General features: G+C 43.2%; 1 protein-coding gene across 1 annotated transcript in view; it reads left to right on the forward strand.

The window, feature by feature from the left end:
• The window catches only part of ctnnal1 (catenin (cadherin-associated protein), alpha-like 1), a 60,174-nt gene that overhangs the window by 35,968 nt on the left and 7,149 nt on the right, over window positions 1–17,057 (forward strand). Inside the window, exons 2-13 of the mRNA XM_008300212.1 lie at window positions 1,145–1,334; window positions 6,120–6,307; window positions 7,085–7,204; window positions 8,608–8,697; window positions 8,968–9,138; window positions 10,114–10,314; window positions 12,652–12,738; window positions 13,013–13,171; window positions 14,137–14,229; window positions 15,201–15,351; window positions 16,550–16,587; window positions 16,678–16,728. Of these exons, the coding sequence (XP_008298434.1) occupies window positions 1,145–1,334; window positions 6,120–6,307; window positions 7,085–7,204; window positions 8,608–8,697; window positions 8,968–9,138; window positions 10,114–10,314; window positions 12,652–12,738; window positions 13,013–13,171; window positions 14,137–14,229; window positions 15,201–15,351; window positions 16,550–16,587; window positions 16,678–16,728 (1,539 nt within the window). The remainder of the gene's footprint in view (window positions 1–1,144; window positions 1,335–6,119; window positions 6,308–7,084; window positions 7,205–8,607; window positions 8,698–8,967; window positions 9,139–10,113; window positions 10,315–12,651; window positions 12,739–13,012; window positions 13,172–14,136; window positions 14,230–15,200; window positions 15,352–16,549; window positions 16,588–16,677; window positions 16,729–17,057) is intronic.

The raw sequence follows: 17,057 nt of genomic DNA on the forward strand, positions 1-17,057 counted from the left end.
GACTGTATATTTATCCGTCTTCTCTTCCCCTCAGGTATAAATGTTGAGTTGGTATCGATGGGACAACAGAAGAGAATGAATCATTAATCATATCATTCCATCACAAAAAATCACTAATGTGTAGTCATGGGCATTTTTGAGCTTTTTTCTTTGAGAACATTTACAGACCATTAGTATAAAACATCCAACAAATTAGTAATGAATCCAACGGGGATGAGATTAATGATTGTATTCATTAATGATACATCTGTTGAGTATGTTCTCAATTAGTTGTTTGGTTTTTTAAAATGCCATAAAATAGTAAAAAAAAAAAAAGTTGATCAGCATCAAATGACTTGTTTTGTCCACAGCCCAAAGATAATCATTCTGTTTCCACAGTAGTCTAGCATAGCCAGACCATTCTGTAGCGCCAGAGAACAGTCTGGCTGCACCTTAGTATCATTCTGCTAGAGGGAGGAAAAAGCTCTGGTGTGTTTGTATTTCTTTAAACCAGTTATAAAATCGTCTAAGAACACAATGCAGCAATGATATTCGCTCAAAACAGGGATGGGAGGACTGTTTTGATGGAACGTTTGCATGGAGGGAAGCGAGCACTGTCAGTGAAATGGATCATTCACCCAAAAAAAGCAAAAAAAAATTACTAGGCTAGAGGTTTATTGCATCATTGAAACAATTCCAAAATGTATAGAGTCTAGATCGTTGTTGCTTCCCGTACTGGAGGGGATTTTAAAGATGGTACCACATAGATGATGAAAGAGTTCAAGCTGGGGTTAGGCTTATACCTGCAATCTGCATCTGGTGAGTCAGGCTACTGTCATGGAGGAAAATATTTAAGTTTAAGAAGCTGGAGTCAGAGAAATATCAGTTATTATAATAATTGGTGACTTATTTAATAGTTATTAATAGTTAGTTAATTGCTTCAATGATTAATCCTGCTAATAATTCAATCAACAGACGGATGTCCTGGAAGCATGTTTTGGCTTAAAAGAAATCATCTTTTCTTTGTTGAATGCAATTTAATAATGAGTCACCATTTTTTTTTCTGAATTCAGCTAAATTTGTTTTCTGACACAGATGTCCCACTTTCCTTTTTTTCCTCTCTCTCTCTCTCTCTGTCTCTTTCTCTCTCCTCACATTCCTGCAGATCACCACTCTGATCAACCATAAAGACAAGCCAAAGAAGTCTGAGCGCACCCTGGCAGCCATACACCGGGTGGGTCAGGCGGTGAGCGTGGCGGTGGGACGTTTCGTCGCCGTCGGGGAGGCCATCGCCACAGAGAACCAAGAGCTGAAGGATGAGATGGGTCAGGCGTGCTTCGAGGCGCGCAGGGCAGGTAGGCGTCTTTGGCCGGACCTCATTAGCACCTGACATTTCGCTGAACCGCTGCACTCGAACTCGACACGTTGTCAAGTGTTCCTCTGTTGTAGGAGTCAGGGGTGCATTGAGAAAAGACTACGTGAGGGTTCTTTATCCTGAAGGCTGCTTCTTATTGGATGCTGTATCTTTTTTTTGTCGGTTTTATGATGTTCTGCAATTTCCACCGAAGGGGGGGAGCTGGTCCAGCCAATAAGCTACTGGCTCCTCATCAGTGTTTTGTTAAGACAAACAGTGACAGTTTCATAAAGCATCAAGCATCACCTTTAGGCTTCACGGCGTTATCAAATTTGAGCACATTTCGATTAGTCGGGACAGCCCGGCTGTCAAACAGTGTTACGCAAGAGGACCTCGAGAGTGCTCTAAAGTCATTGTTGTTATTAGGTTGGAAGAAGAAGCTGGTAAAAGTGCTGCTACACCCAGGGGTGCTGTGTAGAGGGAGGTAATGAATGTGTCTATGTGGGCTTGGAAAGCACTGCATAATGGATTCTGATATAAGGCTTTTGGAGACTTTATACATCAGGCTCTTGGATTCTTAGTGAAATATTTCTCACCCTGAGGTCAGGACCCCTGATTTATTTGCAGAGTTTAGAACTGGCTGCTTGGCTGGGCTTGTCTGTGTGGAGTTTATTTTGTATCTCTTCCATTTTTCTACCACTTCTAAAACATGCAGCGGTGGACTTAACCTGTCCAGCTCATTGTCCCCCCTCTCTCTCTCCCGGTGGGAATATCTAAGATGCTCCTTTGCCCTGTGAAATGAAACAGATAATTGTTTGGATTTATCTGGTGTAAAGCTAAAAACTGAGATACACAAAGATGTGCTGAGGAAACGGTGAAACAAGAAACTGTGGATCACCCCAATGAGACTGTCGGCTTTTATTGTACCCGAGAAAGGAGCGGTAACGGCTTTGTCAGAAATGAGCTTTTCCCATCACTATTTCTCCGCCTGTCTTGCGGTGTTTTTCCCGTCTAAAAATACAAGCTCAGGACACACATCAGCCCCGTTATCAGTCCCAACTTTCTTCCAGCTCCTCGGTTAGATAGATGCCGCCACTTGCGAGGTGTAACTTTTCTTCATATCTGCCTACTCAGTTCTTATCAGACAAAACAAGGGCCTCATTTAGCCTTCCACAGAGCAGACCGGAAACAATATCACACTGGATAAGAATTTAGACACAACACCGTGATAATAGGTTTATGTTGGGGGGGTGTGTGGGGAGGGGGACCAGCTTGTGTAGCAAAGCGTTTAATCCTCACACAGCGCTGATTTGTAAAGACGGCTAAAACTCAGACAAAGAGAGTGCTGGTGGGAGGAGGAGAATAGACTGATGAGAAAATGTGAATGTGTGTGTGTGTGTGTGTGTGTGTGTAGGTGAGCCAAGAAAAGTGTTTGTGTGTGTGCAAATGCGTGGATGTGAGTTGCTCATTATGACTAATATATTCCAGTTCTTACTTTCCTCTCTGGGAGGTGTTTTCACAGTTTTCCTTTGCACTTTTTCCTGACAGACACTGCACAATTGTTCTCTGATTTAAAAAAAAAAACGTATTGTCTGGTCTCTGACCGTTTAAAAAAAAAAAAAAAAATGATGGAGACATCTTGAAGGATGATAAAGAAAGTCTTTTTAGATTTTTTTTCTTTAAGTCTCCTGGAGAGAGAGAGAGAGGGGCTAGTTAGCGAAGGATTGACATTTCTCTAATACCTAGCCGCAGGGAGAGTTTAATCAGGCAGGCTTCAGCCTTGTGTGCTATAATGAATGAAATAAAAGCAGGCTGAAAGCACTAGTTTAATTAGATGCTACCCATCATCGGAGCGGTGGAGAGATCCAATGAGGCAGGTCAGTGAAGGCAATCTATGCCGGATCTCTGTCTCCGTCTATTTCACTCAGGCTCTCGGTGTCATTCTCACATTCGCATGCTTTCGATCTCACTTTGTCTTGCTGCCTCAGAGTTAAAAGATGTCAAAGGTGGGAGGTGGGATCAAGATGAATTCATAGCAGATACGGCTTGTGAGCGTTTAATGATGGAGCTAAATGTGGAATTTAATTAATCGCAATAGGTTTGCCACAGTGTTGGAGAGTCAAGGATTTGTTTTTAGTTTCTACTCGTGGATGATACAGAAACAAGTCCGCAGCATTGTTGGCGGCTCTGTGAGGCTTTGCTGTGACACGTTAAACTAAATGTTAACAGGCTTATGTGCGGCTTGGATAAATGTTCACCGTCTTAGTTTAGCTCTGTTGACATGTTCAGTAGCACTAAACACAAACTGCAGCTCAGGCTGAAGGAGTAGTCGTCATATGTGAGTGTTAGACTATTTAAAACCATACATATTGTATGTACATGCTGTTCATAGAGGTAGTGGATTAAGAACTGTGAACATAGCTGCTTGTGGTCCTTCATTTTATGTGGATATTGTATGATGAGGTTACAAGGGATGTTGTTTGGTGGCATTGCTTCCATGATGATTTTTGTTTATTTTAGTGGGGCTGCAGGGTGGTGCAGTTGGTAGCAGCAAGAAGGTTGCCGGTTCGCGTCCCGGTGGGGGCACCGGAATCTTTCTGCGTGGAGTTTGCATGTTCTCCCCGTGCAGCGTGGGTTCTCTCCGGGTTCTCCGGCTTCCTCCCACACAGTCCAAAAACATGTTGAGGTTAATTGGTGATTCTAAAATTGTCCGTAGGTGTGAATGTGAGTGTGCTTGGTTGTCTGTCTCTAAGTGTAGACCTGTGATAGACTGGTGACCTGTCCAGGGTGTCCCCTGCCTTCACCCTAAGTCAGCTGGGATAGACTCCAGCCCACCCACGACCCTAGTGAGGATTAAGCGGTGTATAGAAAATGGATGGATGTTCTTTTGTCCATTAGTTTGTTTTTTTGACACTGTAAAGAAGGGACAGAACTAGATCAGCTTTTGCTTCATTCTGTTTCTTCTCAAACTCGATATAAGTTGACATACATGTGTATGTGCATGATTATGTTTAGATCAGTTTCTTTTCTGCTTTTCTTTTCTTTTATTGAGTATTGTACCTGGATTCTCAATCATGCTTATGTATTATATATACATTGCTTATTCTGTATTTATATATATATGTATATATAGTTTGAGATGAACAAACTAAACTAACAACCAGTAATATGCACTGCCTGGTTGCCAGCACTATACCAGCACATCAGAGATTAGCCTTTAAAGTGTTCGCCTATGAATAATAAATCAATCATTCAGAAAAAAATAGAATTCACTGCACCTGCTACAATTATTTCTTTTATTTTTATGTAGTACAAAACAGTTCTTTACACTGAACAGAAGATACAAAGCACAATCCAATTATGGATCCATTGGGGTTGCTTTGTTTTCCATTAAAGATGATGAAAATCCATACTTCACACAGTTTGTATTCTGCGAATAGAGAGGGTAGAGTTGGCACAGGCCTCTGCTTTCCACCCTGGTAGTGCCATGGGGGCTGTGCAGCATTCTTTGTGAGCCAGACCTCAATGTTTTAACTGGTTAGCAGAGCTGGCACTGAAAAGCAGCCTGTCGGATGCAATCAGTTTGTCAGCGCTGCTTCTTTTAAAGGACCAGCCAAACCAAATAGACAGCCAAGCAGCATGACCTGATAGCGACCTATCTCCCCTTCCCCCACTTCTCCCAGCTCCGTCTTTTACTGAGGATTTCTCTCCTTCTCCTCTCTCTTGTTCTTAACTCAGTTCTTCTCTTGACAGCGGGGCATTTTCGGTTTTTGTGGGGAGTATGAGCAGGTTTGAAAAGAAGTAAACTCGTGTTAGTAAGTGGCTCCGTACGTCATTTGCAAACATGTAGGAAGACATATTTTGTTTATATATATAAATCTGCTTTGGCATGTTTGCCAACTGTGCTTGAATAGGTTTTTACCCTAAAAGTGGCTCCCACAGAGCACGCCAGTTGTGTTTATGTAAGGCTGGCATAGCTGTCGTGCCACTGTGCTGAATATAGTGATGCTGTGCTTCGTTCTGTCCAGGACGATATGTACCCCAGAGGTGAAGAGTGGTACGTGGAAAAAAACATTCCAAAGCGTAGTCCGAACCAGCTAAGTTGGCATTTAAGACATTATTAGCCGACCGTCCAACCTTTCATATTTGGCCCTCTATCTGGGTCCAGACCTCGGTGACAGCAGGCAAAAGCAAAGCGGCCCTCGAGGTGTTTCTGCCCGGCAGCCATCCTGCAGATCTTTCTGAGGGGATCCCAAGACGCTCCCAGTCCAGATGGGATATGAAAACCCTCTGGCATGTTTTTGGGTGTGCTTCCACGACTAGGAGAATACTGACAATTAGCCAGAAAGTCTTCAAGTCCAATAAAGTCTGTTTCCGTGGCTTTTTTCAAACCGAGCTCTTGCTTCTGTAGAAACTGCATCTCCGTCTCTCTAACTGAGATGAGTGGGAACCACAGCTTCCCAATCTGACTCTCAGTTGTTGTAATAGAGGTAGAAGTGTTGACTCACAGTTAAGAAGTTCTGCTTTAGTTTACCACTTTGAAATTATTCCAAATGAGCTTCGTGCACTGGGAAAGCTTTGCACAAATTTTAAATTTGGAAAAAAAAAAACTGATACCCGATCGGTTTTCTGATCATCAGACAAAAACAATTTCTGTTTTAGAAGAAAAACTGCTAAACCCCAATTCATGAATATATTATAGACCTGCATTAAGCTACTATGAAACAGCATTGCAGCAGTTTATCCATCTTGCTGAACTGCGCCCTGCTCTCCTCTCTCTTTGCAGGTGATGCCATCGCCCAGCTGACGGACGTGGGATCAGCAGCGCCGTCCCCGTCAGACGGACGTGTCACGGTGTTCAGCGACAGGACGGGGATGGTGAAGGCTGCCCGCCTGCTCCTCTCTTCTGTCACCAAAGTCCTCGTCCTGGCCGACCGCATCGTCATCAAACAGATCATTACATCACGCAACAAGGTGAGATGGCACTACCTTGAACCACACACATGAGCTCTCTTGCTTTGTTGCACAAACACACACACACACACACACACACACACACACACACACACACACACATTGCAAACTCCATCCCGAGTCCTTTATTTCCTAATAGATAAGCACTGGCTCTCTGAAGGAGTACTCTGGAGGTAATTGAAGGGAAGCAGCACATTTAGCGAACCACAGAAAAACACAGAGACTCTTTCTCTCTCTCCCTCGCTCTCGCTATCGTACCTGGCTATGCTCTTAGCCAGACAGTGTGATATGGATGTAGCTGCAGACCGAGCCAAGAATGGAAACAGGGGGCCTAATCATGACTGGTTAGCCTCGTTTGGACAGACAGTCGACATCTCCCTGTTCTCCATTACTGGCAAACACAATTACATCTCTTCCTCCTCTTTCTGTGGCACGGATGAAAGCTGCGGCGTTCGCGGTGCCAGCGAACATACCCGCAGCAGCTAAACTGGCAGCTACGTGCACGGACTACTCTTCACTTAAATGCAGGTTAGGTTTTATTTAGGCTATCACTGATCTAATTTCCGAACCACTGATGCTGCACCAGAAAAGTACTGCAATAACAGAAACAAGAATCTGAATCACAACGTGTCACACAGCACTAGTCCAGTAACTTTCACTCACTCTATCATGTGTTCTTTCCTGCAATCAGAAATACACTGTTACGGTTTAGAGAAGGAATCGCAAAAACACATGTGGTCATTCACAGCAACGCTTTGATCTTCTCGCTCTTGTCAGGTTCTGGTAACCCTCGACCATCTGGAAAGAGTCAGCACCTTCCAGGAATTTGTACAGATTTTCAGCCAGTTTGGCAACGAGATGGTGGAGTTTGCTCACCTCACAGGAGACCGGCAGAACGTGAGTAACATGCAAAGAAACACTCGCTAGTTTTCTTCCTTTGACTACGTTGAAATCATCAACTCGCTTTAAGGAAATGAAAAGCTGCAAATGTGTCGGGTGGTTTATGAAGATGCAGTAATGAGTCTCTACATTTCTGCCACACTTTGTTTATTTATGTTGATGTAATCTACCAAGCAGGGATTTTGCAAACATGATATTCTGGATGTGAAAGCAGGTGGTGGAATTAAACTGTGAAACCTGCAGTGCCTACACTACCCATGTGCAGAACAAATCAATAATTCAATCGTCAAATATTCACACTTCCAAAAAAAAAAACATCAGTTACAAAGCAACTACTTCTTCTTCTGTCTCCCTTTGTTTCTGCAAAGTTTCCTGATTTCTTTTCTGTGTGTTTTCATCCTTCTAGCTCACATCTCAGTCCAGTAAAGCAATGCACAGGTTCACTCATGACTCATATTCCTCAAAGACTGAATCCATCACAATTCAGTGTTGATATATACTGACCTATGCTTTCGGGGCAATCCATCCTCCCTGCGGTATATCAGCTATAGTGTAGCAAATTTGCAAAACAAAACTTTTTTTTTTTCTCTCTCTCAAAGCTTCAAGTCCAACTTCTAACTCTGTACTGTCAAAGACTGCTAATCCCACTTTGATGCATACATTCTGCCTCTGCAGCTAAAGCACTTTGCCGGCAGAAACTGACGTAAAGTGCAACGGCTGCGATATCTCGACAGGGAGGGAGGATCGACCATCATCCCTCTTTCTGAGTTTCATCTGGGCTCGTGTTTTGACACACACATCACGTCTCTCTCTGACGCTCCTCGTTGCCGCTAATGCTCTCTCTCTCTCTCTCTCCTCATTTGCCACCCTGTTTTCTTTATCTTTTTTTTTTTTGTCACTCCCACTCATGCACTCCCATGCACACGCATGCACAAGTACACATCACTTTAGAAAATCTACCATCTTCATCTATTGAAGCCAGGCGAGCACAGAGGCAAAAATAATGACAGATAATCACATCGTCTTTGTAATCTATGGCGAAGTGCCCGGAGTGGAGTTGATTCAGCTGCCTTTTCCAAATCCTGTATCTACATAATTCAAGCTGTCTATTTCGGTGTTGAATACATGGAGGGGAATGCAGCGGGTCATACGCTGCGTATCTTCTTTTTCTATTCTGGTGGCATCACTTTCTGTTGGATGACAGTTAACCTATGAAGTTTCATGTGAGTAAACTTAGATAGGAATATATTTGGATCTCCCTTCATACCAGCATGAAAGAGATTTGTTGAATACTTTTGGAGCCTCAGTGTCCCTTGGACATCCTTAGAGCTCTAAGAAGTTGTAACTTAAGTAAAGCTACCCATTACCATCTGGTGTATGTGTGTGTATTCGTGCTGTAGGACTTGAAGGATGAAAAGAAGAAAGCCCGGATGGCAGCAGCCAGAGCAGTTTTGGAGAAATGCACCATGATGCTCCTCACAGCCTCCAAGGTAAACTGCTGGGTGCACCAACACTGGACCTCCGGGCAAGGCTTACGGATTATGTCCAGCTTAAAGATTTAAGGCCTTCTCAGGTTTCTTTAACTTCAAGGTTTCCGACACGCTTTGATCAATGGCAATACTCGAATAGTCGAAGTCACATTATCATTAAACATTAAAAAATAATGAACAAAAAAAAAAAACGATGTTTGAAAAACATTAAAAGGGATAGAAGTTGAAAGGGTACTAGCTTTGACATTTCACATCGAATTCCTTCCAAAGACTTGCCTCAGGCACCCAGATTGTGAGTCGGCGCGAATCAACAAAGACGCCGTGTTCCACCGAATGCGCTGTGCCCTGGAGCAGGTCATCGAGATAGTCACCGAGGCACGGAGCTGCGGGGAGAACAAGATCCTCACTGCCAGCATCTACAATGGCATCAAAGATTTCAAGGTAGGTTTAGAAATTAAAGTTGATAAATATCACTTTAAAGGTTGCACATTAGCGAGGCTCGTCTGACGCGTGTTGGCCCACCGACTTCAGTGATAATCCTCTCTTGTGAGAAGCATCAAGACTTTTTTTTTAACTGCTCCAACACAGTCAAACCTTATTATTAAGAAAGATCACAGTTTTGATCAGAAATCCTCAGTTCAAGTGTTGATTTGTGGTTGCCGAATTAACGTTTTTTACACTGAATGCGTTTGTTGTAGCTTCGAATGTGACTCAACACAGAGAAGCAGACCTACTCATTTTATAATTCGGTTAACACGGTTGTGTGAATCACCGTTAAACCTACGTCACACTTACTAATCTTCTCTCTCCTCCCCATACGCTGGCAGATGAGAAGAAATTAACACTTGTAAAAGCATTTCGAGGAGGGTGGGGGGGCTTTTCCTTTGAGAGAACAGAAGAAGAAAGTATTTTAATGAAAGGACTGGAGTTGCTTGTTGCTTTTAATAAATGGTTCGGCAGCTTTTAGTGGCAGGGGGTTACTAAAAGCTTATGTAAACTGGTCATCTTGCAACGCATAAGCCATTACTTCTCTTGAAAACTGGTCTTTGTTGGGGGGGAAGAAAAAAGAGAAAACACGGATAAAACAGAAGAAAACGCATTAGCTTTTATGTTCGTGTGCTTGAGACGCTGTTTGCAGGATTTATCGTGCACCTTTTGATGGCACAAGGTGGGTCTCAGACTGAACCCTTATTCTGCAGTTCTTGCGGTTTAATGATGAGATCAGGCGCACGAAGATAATAAGAGAGCAAATTGATTTTTTTCCCTTCGAGATGTCTGTTAGCAAAACTGTGCATCTCTTGCTTATTTGTCTGTGTGTTGCTTCCTCAATCTACCCTTCAAATGCTCCTTCAAACTCACACCATTAATTCCCAACCTATTTCCCTCCTCTCCCTCCCCTCCCCTTCTCTCCTGCAGTCCAGTGTGGAGTGCCTGCGGGAGAACCTGTACTCTCTGTCACCGCAGAGCGTGGCCGGCCAGCTGGAGGCCCTGGTCGAGCGGACAGAGGACTTCACTGATTCGGCCTACACCAGCCACGAGCAGCGTCAGGCCATCCTCGGTCTGTGCCAGCTGGCGCGCCAGGACACTCAGCAGCTGGTGCACGCCTGGGTCGAAGCGGTATGTTGGCACCAGCAGGCAGACTAACACAGATGCACATATTCCTAGAGGAATATTCTTTTTTTTAAAAAAAAAACATATGCTACCATATGAAGAATATCTAATATAGTTTTACATCTGGAAGGTGCTTTTTTTTTTTTTTAAAAAAAAAACATATGCTACCATATGAAGAATATCTAATATAGTTTTACATCTGGAAGGTGCTTGTATAGTTGTTGGGGTAATTTTAAAAAAAAGTGAAAAACTAATTTATTCAAGATGCAGAGATGTGGACTGAGTGAATGTAGTCAGCGTACGATGATGGGGAGTTGGTACTGTGAAGTGAAATGTAATATTTCTGATACACCGGACCCACTAACTTCCATCCATCCATTATCTATACACCGCTGAATCCTCACTAGGGTCACGGGGGGCTGGAGTCTATCCCAGCTGACTTAGGGTGAAGGCAGGGGACACCCTGGACAGGTCACCAGTCTATCACAGGGCTACACTTAGAGACAGACAACCAAGCACACTCACTACGGACATTTAGAATCACCAATTAACCTCAACATGTTTTTGGACTGTGTGGGAGGAAGCCAGAGACCCTGAGGAGAACATGCAAACTCCACACAGAAAGATCCCGGGTGTCCTAACCGGGACGCGAACCGGCGACCTTCTTGCTGCGAGGCAACGATGCTAACCACCGAGCCACCTTGCAGCCCCCCACTAAATTATTTTTAGTACATATATACATATATAGGCCGCACTTGTTCATAAGCCGCAGGTGTCCACGTTGTAACATGAGATATTTACACAGAAAATTTTTTTTTACTTTTAATTAATACGTACCGGTAACATACACAAATACGTAAATGCTTTTTTCTGAACAGTGCCTGTAACACGGTTGATTAAAAAAAAAAAAAATACCGTCACCTACCAGGAAAAGTCATTGATCGCTATCTTCTTCTTCCTCCTGCGCACTAAAACCACTAAAGTCGTCTTCTTCAGTGTCGGAATTGAACAGCCTCAGAAGTAGTTCGTCACACACTTCCTCAGTCTCTCAATGTCACTTTCGTCTCGAGGCAAATTCGTAAGAATCCATAAATTAGCCGCATCATTGTTTAAGCCGCAGTGTTCAAAGCGTGTGAAAAAAGTAGCAGCTCATAGTCCGGAAATTACGGTAATCAGTCATTTTTGTCTGGAAAAATGCCACAAATCCTCCAGTTTCAGCTTCTCAAATGTGACAGAAGGCTGTTTGTGTTTGTCATATATGGCAATAAATTGAACACCTTCGCATTAATCGGACATTACAAGCAAATTTATGAAATTATTCTGACCTCTCGTGAATTGAAACAGCTAAATTTTCACTTTTCATTCCACATTTGATAGGCTTATCGACTGATCAAGAAAGCAATCTACGGAGTAATTGATAAAGAAAATTAGTTGCAGTGCTTTTATGTATTTCTCTTGTGTGTCTCCTGTGAGGCATGTTCAGCAGGCGGCAAGTCATACAAGACAGAACCACACACATGAAGACTCAACCCCCCCTCCACCCCCTCCAGCTTACTTTCTCATTCACATTGCCTCCTCACTTTCTTTTCACACATCTCTCCTGGAACAACAGAGCATATTGACCCACCTGAATAACTGTTTTTTACCAAGGCTTGCTCAGCCAAGAGAAGAAACATCACGTAGTGTTGCTTTGCCATTCAGCACAGTCTCCTTGGCCTTCAAAATTGATGGACTTACGAAACACAAGTCATTATGTTGCAGCTTCTCATTGTAAACTTTCCAGCGCATTCCGAGTGCACGGAGAAGGCTGCTGCTGCCGCCGCTGCTGCTGCTGCTGCATAATTGTACAGTAGCGTCTCATCTAGGGCCTCGCGATTGAAGGTCATGCGGAGACTTGAAAAGACCAGAACACTGCAGTGTTTTGAAATCGGAGAGAAAAGCTTCTGAGTTTGCAAATATTTCTTGGGTGTTCTGCACTGGTTCAGTCTGTCCTCTCGATTGTTATTGTGGCAAGTTCAGCAGAACACATGTTTGTTTTGGCTGCTTTTTTTATTCCACCTACTCTGAAATTTAGAAAATTGGTGTGCAGTATTTAAATGATATAATTGGTTGAAGTCATTTTGTTTTGATTACATAAAATTGCCTGCTGAAATGCCTTACTCTTTGTGCATATTACGACCATAATGGATCACAAATGTGATCATGAGAAACTTACTGTTAAGGCACTGAGGTGCATTTTCATTCCAGTGCTTTTCCAGTGCGTTGTCGTATTCTTCCAGATACTGCTTCGTGTGTGGGCCTCATTTTTTTTTTAACTCTCTTGTTCTCTTCTCATCGGAGCAGCAGTCTGTTCATGCCAAAGAGCCCACAGAGGACATGGAGCTGTCCATCCTGAAGACATGCCAGAGCGTCGGTGACCTCAGACGTGAGGTGAGCAGGTCTCGGAGTCAGAACACACGAGTCGGTTACAGAAGCAGACAGACATGTGTCTCATTAGCCGCTCGCCTCTGCAGCATGTTCCCCGCTTTCCTTTCTCGCATCACTTCCGCTCACCTGCTCCCGCCGTCAACCGAGCGTGTCACCTCTCATCTCAGCTTCTTTAAAATCCTCCCTAATTCGTGCCTGTCACTCACCTTTCGCCTCTCTTGTGATTTCAACACCTACCTTCTTATGTCCGCTACTCAATCTCCGATTCCTCCCGCAGCTCCATAAGGCGGCGGTTGGCCGTGCTTCAGACCTGCTGAAAGTTCACGGGGAGCAGTTGCCTCTGAGGGCCCTCAAAGCTGCAGGTGCCGAAGGAAACCTGGAGGCAGTTGCCGAGTATTCGCGCACGCTCACCGAGCAGAAGGAGCAGCTGGTGGAGGTAGGTGGGGTCAGGAGGCATCGGGAGCAGGGGAAGGCTTGTAGAAGGCTGAGACCTAGTTGAATTTGTTGCTTGGATGGATGCTAGTGTGTCTGTATGTCTTGTGTCTTTACTGATAAAATAACTAAATAAACTGGCTTTAGATTACACAGTGATGAGGTGCAAATATGTTGACATCAATGCAGTCATTGATGCAAAATGGCACGAACCACTTGAGATGTGGAAAACATCAGCGGAATGAAAAAGCCAGCATGTGATTTTGTTACGCAAACAGGAAGCAGAAGTATATCATTCAGGCTCTCTCATGTTTTTACTCATGACCCTAACAAACAACAGTTATATTGTATTTTGGAAATGGACATTGCATGAGACTGAGGGTTTGTTTTTTTCTTAAAATATTACTTTGTTTCCATGACAATCCTCACATAAATTTGGTAATTTGGGCAAATGATTGTGTTTTTGTCTATGAGGGTCAAATTGTTTTAACCCTTTACAGGGCATAGGAAGTACTTGAAAATGAACAACACTAGGGTGTTATTGAAGGATATTTCAAGATATTTTTGAGACTTTAAAAAAAAAATGGCAAAAAAAAAGAAAAAAAAAAACACCATATAGGAAAACACAAAAAAAGTACCAAGCAAATTCAGTCACACACATCTTGGGGTCGTGGTTTTGGCACCAATCTCAAAAAATAAACCAAAGTGAGTTCAATGCAAACCACTAACAAAGCGTTTATAAAGTGCTGGAACATTTGTTTAGGGACGTTTTTCTTGGGGTGGTGATATCGGCACTAATACGAAAACTAAATCAAAGGGCACATGGTTCTTCAACCCCAAGGAGAGGCACAGGGCCGACATATTGAAGGAAGTTACCAAATATGGTCACTTGCCCCATAAAGGGTTAAAGTTGTATATACATTCAGCAATTTCCCTGTTCATTTTTCTTCCGTCCACGTTTCCCTCCAGACATGTCGGCTGTTGTGCCACGTGTCGGGGACGGAGCCACTAGAGATCACCTGCATTCACGCTGAGGAGACCTTCCACGTCATCGGTCCACAGGTAACACAAACTCTCTAAACGTTATCTGTACAGATGATTGTTTTCAAGGTAGCATTAATATCATGCCCCATTGACTTGATGTGTAAGTGGCAGCAAACCGGAGACGGGAGCAGTCTGGAAAGTCATCCGGGTTGACTTTAATTAAACTCGAAACCCATTTTATTCCCCTCAACGCTTTTATTGTATGTCAGTGAGGTCAAACTCTTCACACGGTGGTTCAGCAGTAAAATCAAACATGAGCAATATTCTCTTTAGATTCATCGCGGAGGTAAGATAGACAATTTACTTCCCGTCTCTCCTCCGTCTCCCTCCCACACCTGCCATCCATTCAAAATGGCTGAGAACATGCTGTCCACCTAGTTCCCCCATCCCAGATCTAATTATGTTTGCTCTTGGAAACCATCCATGCCAGTAATTATCCAGCAATGTAGAATGTTCCCGTCCTGCGGCGCTAATGTCAGGCCCTGCATGACACTGCAGTAATGACTCCGCTCCTAAGTTCAAAGGTCAGCCAATCAATAACGGTGGTGTACGTGGCGGTGTTGGCGATATCTCCCTGAGTCTACCTAAAGTAATGCAAGGGTGGCCCAGAGGGTAATTGGCTATTAAATACTACACTGTAGGGGATGGACATGGGGTGCCTGTGCTCTTATGTTCTGTTTTTTTTTTAATTTATATATTTGTCTAATTCAGTTTCCTGAAATTGGTTGAGTCAAGAGTTCAGAATTGATTGCAGATATCAGACATTGCCAGATATCTTCGAAACATATTGCTGAACATATGCTGAACTGCACCAACCTGAATCCCTTGATTTTGTCAAACAGGTTTTCGGGCATATAATTTCAAGCAAAATTCATGAATACAGGCCCTTGAAACTAAAAAAATCACCACTGTGAGAATTGCAAAACATTTAGTTTCTTTGTCTCCCACTTGCAACAAAAATACAAATTATTCCACCACGTCTTGCTCAGATCATCTCAGCAGCCCAGACGCTGGCCCTCCACCCGTCCAGTAAGATCGCCAAGGAGAACCTGGAGGTGTTCTGCGAGGCTTGGGAGTCCCAGCTCTGCGACATGGCTCTGCTGCTGAGAGAGATCAACGACGTCTTTGAGGGCAGGCGAGGTAAGATCGCTTCACGGATACGAAAACAGCGTTTCAGGTGCTTTTCAGCTCGAGAGCATCGAGTGGACGAAATGGGATCGGAGCACACTGATTCTTTCACAGCCTTCTACACTACGTCTTCTCAATGAAGATATTGTCACATTTAAAAGCTCTGAATAAATCGAGACACATGTTGGCGTTAGTTGTCGCAGGAGAGCCGGCACACACGTGAGAAAGTCGAGGAGAAGCGAATGCAAGCAGATGTTGCCGTCTGTGGTTTTCTTAGCCTGAAAGAATCTAATTCTCTGATAGAACCTTGATGAATCATTTTGGCCCTGAGCATTTCGGTAGCATTAATGGAAGTTAAAGTTGAATCTTTCTTTTAAAAATTAATCATCACAGACCGTGGGAAGTATTTTGTAAAAAAGGAATAACGTCAATGCCATTGAACACTCGTGTATTCATTCCTCCTGTTCTGCCTCTCTCTATTCATCATTGTGCCAGTAACCTGAAGTGTCCAAGTCATGGACAGACGCTCTTTACAATCTCAGCTGTTCGTATCCTCACTGATAAAGACCGAGGCGGGAAAAAAAACAACATGGAGATACACTCTGTTTATTTGAACGTATTGTGCATTTGTCGGCTCCGAGTTGGATTTGAGTGCTGTCAACCTTGTGCTTTCACACGCTGCACGTCTGGCACCGTTCCAAGGTGTGGTTGCCCTCAAGAATGTGACTTTGACATGAAATCCAGTAAATATTTTTGAAGTGAAGCTCAGTAGGCGAAAAAAAAAGTGTGACATCCATCACACCATTGTGCTCCCGTGAAACCAAAACGCTGCGTTTAAATGCTACGTTGATATTGTCAGAGGTCTTTTACTGTTCTGTTTTTATTATTCCTCCTAATTTTCCCCTCGCGAACATGACAAAGATTTTATCGTCCCTGCAGTCAATCCAAATGAACCACGCTGCTCGTGTTTATGATGCGAAATAAAAACGTGTCAAAGGTGGGCAGCGATGAAAGCAAACAATTTCCTTACTATAATTACTGAATAACCATAATTGCCATCCACACAGTCACTCAAAGAGGCATAACAACAGGGTGTTTCTCTGAATTATTTAGTTAAAGCATAAAACATATGATTATTTTATGTTTTTGTTTTTTTTTTTTGCTTGTGAGCTCATGTTCTGTTAATCACAATAACTCTCTCTCCTCCTAGGAGACAAAAGACCTTATTTATCTCTTCCGAGACCCGGAGTGAGTATCGCACCAACCCCTCCTCATGAATGTTTCAATGATACAATGGTTTATAATCCCCTGATTAATGCCACTCTCTTTTCTCCACAGAAACACTCAGCCAACTTGAAGACTGCCAAGGCTGTCAAGTTGGATGCAGAGGTAGCGCACACCACAAAACTCCTCTGGCTTTCACTACAATACATCAAGTCACATTTTGTACCGCGGTTTTGGCAGCAGTATATTCATCTCCAGGAAACTTTGTGTCACTCGCTTGAAGAATTGATGGTGTTTGTATGCTAATGCGCTGCAATTTTTTGCCGGCCAGCAGTTTTTCACATTCTGTACCACCACAGGACGCAGGATTATGCTGATTGCAGGACTTCCGAGTGTGTAAACAAATGAAAAGAAGTCTGTTTGTGACTATATAAAATAGCATCCGTTATGCTTTAACATATAGAATGTGTCTGTGAAGATTCTCAGTCATCCAT

This window comes from Stegastes partitus, unplaced genomic scaffold, assembly GCF_000690725.1.
Source record: "Stegastes partitus isolate 25-593 unplaced genomic scaffold, Stegastes_partitus-1.0.2 Scaffold1511, whole genome shotgun sequence".
Classification (NCBI taxonomy): Eukaryota; Metazoa; Chordata; class Actinopteri; family Pomacentridae; genus Stegastes; species Stegastes partitus.